The sequence below is a fragment of the Corvus brachyrhynchos genome, unplaced genomic scaffold (genome assembly GCF_000691975.1).
Source record: "Corvus brachyrhynchos isolate BGI_N302 unplaced genomic scaffold, ASM69197v1 scaffold47, whole genome shotgun sequence".
NCBI classification, from domain to species: Eukaryota; Metazoa; Chordata; class Aves; order Passeriformes; family Corvidae; genus Corvus; species Corvus brachyrhynchos.
The window spans coordinates 404,573-409,684 of NW_008239292.1; the positions used below are offsets into that span (position 1 = coordinate 404,573).

Here is a 5,112-nt window from a genome sequence, read left to right on the forward strand (position 1 = left end):
TTCCCTGCAGATCTGACACAGGGAGCACTTCTGATGTTTGATTCCATTAGACTTTTATCTGTAGATGAAAATGTCTTTTCCCCACAAATTCCAACAGGTCAGTCACAGGTTTTCAGCTGTTCCCAAGAAAACAATCAATACGCAGATTAAATTCTTATATGCTATTATTTATCAATGTGCATGTACATACCAGGTCCTGCATCTCTTTCTGAAGTCTCACCAGTGCTTTTCTGGTTCCAACAGCAAACACATACGTGTCCATATCTTCATCATTCATTGTCACTTTTATTTGCTGTGAAACGAAGTTATTAGCCCTGGTCAGATTTCAATGTTTGTCTGACACTTTGATTCCTAAGAACAAGGACTAAGCAAGGAGAGACACACCTAAGAAAAAGGTGGTTGGTTTAAAGCTTTTCAGTGTGTCTTAAAGTAAGGGAGCTTTTTAATTAGACTGAGCACACAATTCAGTATTGTGCTGTAATGATGGTGATTAGAACAGCAGAGTTGTAAAACTAATTTGCAATTAATTATTTTTAATAGAATAAGTAAATACAATTATAGATGCATGGAAAGAGTATTCACAGTGCACATAGTGTTCTTCAAATGTAACCTCTCTTGGCACTTATGCTCTCTAAGACCAAGTAGGAAGGCAAAAAGTAACATTAAGAATATAATATCCAGACCAACATATGGGTTAAGCAGTCCTGTTCCGGCAGACTGAACAGACAGACAAACAATCACTAAGTATTTCAGATTGTAAAACCACTTTTTATCAAGATGAGGTCTTGAATCATGATAGACTGCTCACGAAACCATTCAAACGATAAAATCCACAGATAAAGCAACTTCCAGTCATCAGCAGTTTGCATTTCACAGGCAGGAAAGAAATACAAACAATTCTTTGAGGTTGTTTTAACAGTTACTGAACTGGAAGATATGGAATACTACAGAAATCACCTGGAACAATCAAAAGCAGCAGAGCAGAAGCAAAGGAATACAACAGTTTATCAGAGCTAACCTGAAGGGCTGAGTACTCACCACTTGGTCCGACGCCGGCCTCATCATGCGCGCCAGGACGTCCAGCAGGTCCTGTCTCTTGAGAAACTAAAAACACGAGGTGGTAAACACAGAAAACAGCTGAATAGACAACAGTAAAAAATTCTTTCCTAATATCTAAGCTGAGTTTTCCCTCTGTGACCAGTACAGCTCAAAAGCAGGCCCACTTTCTGCACTGGAAGAGTTTCTCAGGGTTTTGTTCCCTCAAGTCAGAAGATGAACTGTGGGACTGTTCCATCCGAGGTGCAGAGTATTTGTCTTTGCTGTACCTCATTGGAATTCCTGTTGGTCCATTTATCCCTGTAAGTGGCAGGTGGGCTCTTCAGCCTACAGTTACCTCTGTTCACACTACACCTCTGGTTTCTATACTCTTTCTGCAAGCACTTGCTCTTTGGTGCCAGCTTTACGGGCCAGAATACAGGTCTGTACAGACCTTCAGATGACCAGTTTTCCCTCCTCTGTGTGTGTATTCAGAACTCTGTATCTGCATGTGAGCACAAATGCCAAGCTGGGATTCCTTGCTGCTCACACAGGAATGGAAAAGCCTCTAGAACCTGACAACTGGTGACACGTAAACAGCATCACAAACTCCCTCATTCTTACCTTTAACTGGATGAGCATTCCTTCACAGCACACCCTTCCAGAGCACCACAAGTTATATATGTGTTCATTTTCTTGATTTAGTTTCCCAGTGCTTGTAGCTTCTTTATTAGTGCCATCATCCCCTGAGGAAAAACAACAGCGACAGAGAACTGCAATTTAAACTCACAAACTGAGACACCATAGCTCAGCAGAAGGCTTAGAGCTCACGATACCCCAGCACAGAGAAGGATTCTCTACAGCCTAAATGCCAGTCTAAACCCAGCTTTATTCAAATACTAAAATTGGATCCGTGTCATTATGGAACTCACCAACAAGAGCAAAGTTACTTTCTAGCAGCTCCCTGTGAGTGTTGAACCAAGCATGAGCCAGGCGGTTGTTTTTGTTCTTCCCAATGATGTAGTTCATGATGTAAGCCAGGAGACCTGTTACCATCAGGATCTCCATGTAGTAACTCTCCCAGCTGTTTTGAAGGTGAGCAGGGACCTGTGTAAGGGAACAGAAACTGTGATTTACATATTGAACGAGTGGATTTTATACACATGAAAATTTGGGAAACACAGAGTACCGGAGAAGCTCCATCCCCAACACAGCAATAAGCTAACGAGAGAGCTAAGCCTACGTAAGGCACTTGGGTTACTGGGGCACAGTAATCATACAGGAAACAACTGATAACAGCATTCCCAAAATACCTGCTTAATACAAACACAGCACTCACTTCCAAGTGAGCCTGGGCTAGCACACATCCCTCAGAGTAAGCAGCCCAGCACTTCAATTCACCAAGCATTTGGGCTTGATGCCCTGCCCATCACAGCATTATGTGATCATAACTTCTTTGGAAATCCAAACTAACACCCAGTGCCCAGGAACATTCTCAGCATGCCACACAGAGCCACAGACTCCACGGGGGAGCAGGGAAGCCTTCCTGACCTTGCCACTTCAAAGGCTAATTAGCCATTCTGCTATCACTGTACCACCCTTGAGTCACAAAAGTACCCAAATCTTAATTTTCACTGCCAAGGTCAGCTATAATACCTAAAAAGAGATCTCAGGGGTAACAAAATGCAGACCTTGAGTACCTGATTGTTCTGTGAAAGACTATTTTGGGAGGCAAAAAGGTGATGCAGCATGGGCAGAGAGACTGGCTTTAAAAACCAACAGAGCTGACAAGTTCTAGTCTGACACTTAAGCCATAAATAAGCTAAAAACACACTGTGTTCATTGTAAGTGCATATTAGTACTTCAGTGACATTCCTGGTGTACTGTCTTAAGAAAATAAGTGATGAAACTCCAAATAGAAACTGGATCAATAGTTATACGTACATTAACTATTGTTATGGGGTCTTTATTTTTGCTATGAGATGCATCTGGTTTCTCTTCATACCCTTCAAACTCCTCATCATCATATGGTTCACTTTCAGTGTCACCTTCCTAAAGGACAAAATTACAAACAGTATGAAAATCCAAAGCCCAGCAAGTAAAATCCTAAAAGAGAAAGAAAGGTGCAGAGACACTATTAGAAAACACATAGAGGAAGGGGACAAGGCCATACCTGTGTGTCTGCATCATCAAAGTCTTCCTGATTTTCATCCTGACCTTCAAGCTCTACAGTGGCTTCTTCTTCATCGTCTTCTGTAGTGATGATCCTCTGAGGAGACTCTGTGACTGTATCTTCATTCACATCTTCAAATTCAGCGAAGTCATTATCATCGTATTCTAAAATGTCATCTCCATCCTCAAATTCATCATACTTTGCCAAAGAAAAGCTCCATGGAATGAACAGGACAGCGATAAAAATATGTAAGTGCTTCATTTTCACTGGAAAAAAGAATTAAATCAATCATTGCAAAAAGGCCTTGTCCATTCCGTTACATCACACCTCCAGTAATCCCCAACACACAATGCACAATTTGAAAACACTACAAGAGTCAGACCAGAGAGAGAAATAAACCCCTGCCTGATCCTGCCATCTTCTCTATAAAGAAAGTGACTACTGCTACAAGAACAAAATAACTCTGGAGGTTCTGAACTCTGTTGCTTGTGGCAGCAGCAAATTCACATCTGGCCACACTGTTCAAATGAGCTGAGAAGGAAAGCAGGGATGTTCTGCTACAAAACTGACTCTCCAATAGCATCTCTCAGCTAGCTCTGCCAGCTCACTTCCAAGACCACAACTGTGTCTACAGTTGTTATTAATTAGCAATTAGGCACAGTCAGAGCATTTAATGTGTAACAGCAGCAGTATATATTGCACTACTCCCCAGAACAAGAGAGTAAGCGGGCTCACGAGCCCAGAGCTCTCCCCACATCAGCCAGAAACCTGCAGAGTTTGTCAGTTCACCTTTTTTTGCCCTCAGCTTCCTGCCTCTTCTGCTTGAGTTCAAAACAGTCCCAACCTCCCATTCAGGTTGGGGGGACCTTCTCCAAGGTCCAAAAAAGGCAGCAATAACCCCCCAGCTGCACTCCACAAGCAGACACAGAGGATCAGCTGCATCGGGCTCTGCTGTCAGGCTCATTTTACCCCCTCCCGCAACCAGATCTGAGTGGGAACCTGAATGTTAATCAGAGTGTTCTCTTACAAACTTAGAATAGAAATGATTTGTTTCTAAATTTGACCAGCATTCCTCTGAGTGCCTCATGCAGGGAAGCCACTGCTATGGATGACAAGGATGACTAAAATAAACACCTTTGTCAAAGACTCCTCACTTCAGCAAAAACCTGCACAGAATGTGTTTACAGAACCTTAATCAGGATGGAAAGTTCAGCAAGGCCGAGCCCAGGAATTTGGAACACTGTGTGAGAACCTCACAATTTTATGTGAATTTAAGCAGAAAAAACCCCAAAATACTATTTAGATAGGACAGAATTTGCATTCAGAGGTTAAAAACGACAGGACAACAGAGCCACCTGCTTGACCATACTCTAACAGTTTCACAGTAAGAATTCCAAGACTATTTGAGAACATCCACTTTCAGAATTGAAGACAATTTCAGAATTGACGACTCCAAACAGCTTCATGCAAAATAAAACTCTGCAGCCAATTCGAAGGATACAGTTGAACCGGAGGTGGGTGAGAGCTGGAGCAGCCTCTTAACTCAGCAGTCTGTCAGAATGGGTTCCAAGTACAAACTCCAGGAAGCAGACTACCCTCAGCAGGCCCTCCACGACCCACACGCTACCGACTGTCCCTTGCAACCGATTCATTCTCCGATCTCCACACCGGCTGCCCAGACCCCATTGGCAAGAGAAACTACTTCAAACAATCCGAAGGCAAACGCTGCTGCTGCCGCTCCCTGTGCTGACCATTCAGCAGCTTCGGGCTTGCTCAGTAGATCTCGAGCCTAGACCCGAGCTCAGTGGCAGATTTTGGAGAAGCGCCCGTCCCCAGCAGGTCGGGCCCTCACCGTGATCCCCGCCCGAAGCGGGAACACCACCGGCGGTGTTTGTTACCCCGCC

At 43.5% G+C, this 5,112-nt stretch overlaps 1 protein-coding gene across 1 annotated transcript in view; it reads right to left on the bottom strand.

Annotated features, from left to right (window-relative positions):
- CCDC47 (coiled-coil domain containing 47) overlaps positions 1 to 5,106 on the bottom strand; it is a 9,880-nt gene extending 4,774 nt beyond the window's left edge. The window contains exons 1-6 of the mRNA XM_008638465.2: positions 3,209 to 5,106; positions 2,980 to 3,087; positions 1,968 to 2,142; positions 1,660 to 1,781; positions 1,039 to 1,104; positions 191 to 292 (exon numbers count right to left, since the gene is read on the bottom strand). Of these exons, the coding sequence (XP_008636687.1) occupies positions 191 to 292; positions 1,039 to 1,104; positions 1,660 to 1,781; positions 1,968 to 2,142; positions 2,980 to 3,087; positions 3,209 to 3,469 (834 nt within the window). The 5' untranslated portion in view covers positions 3,470 to 5,106. The remainder of the gene's footprint in view (positions 1 to 190; positions 293 to 1,038; positions 1,105 to 1,659; positions 1,782 to 1,967; positions 2,143 to 2,979; positions 3,088 to 3,208) is intronic.
- Positions 5,107 to 5,112: the final 6 nt, after the last annotated feature.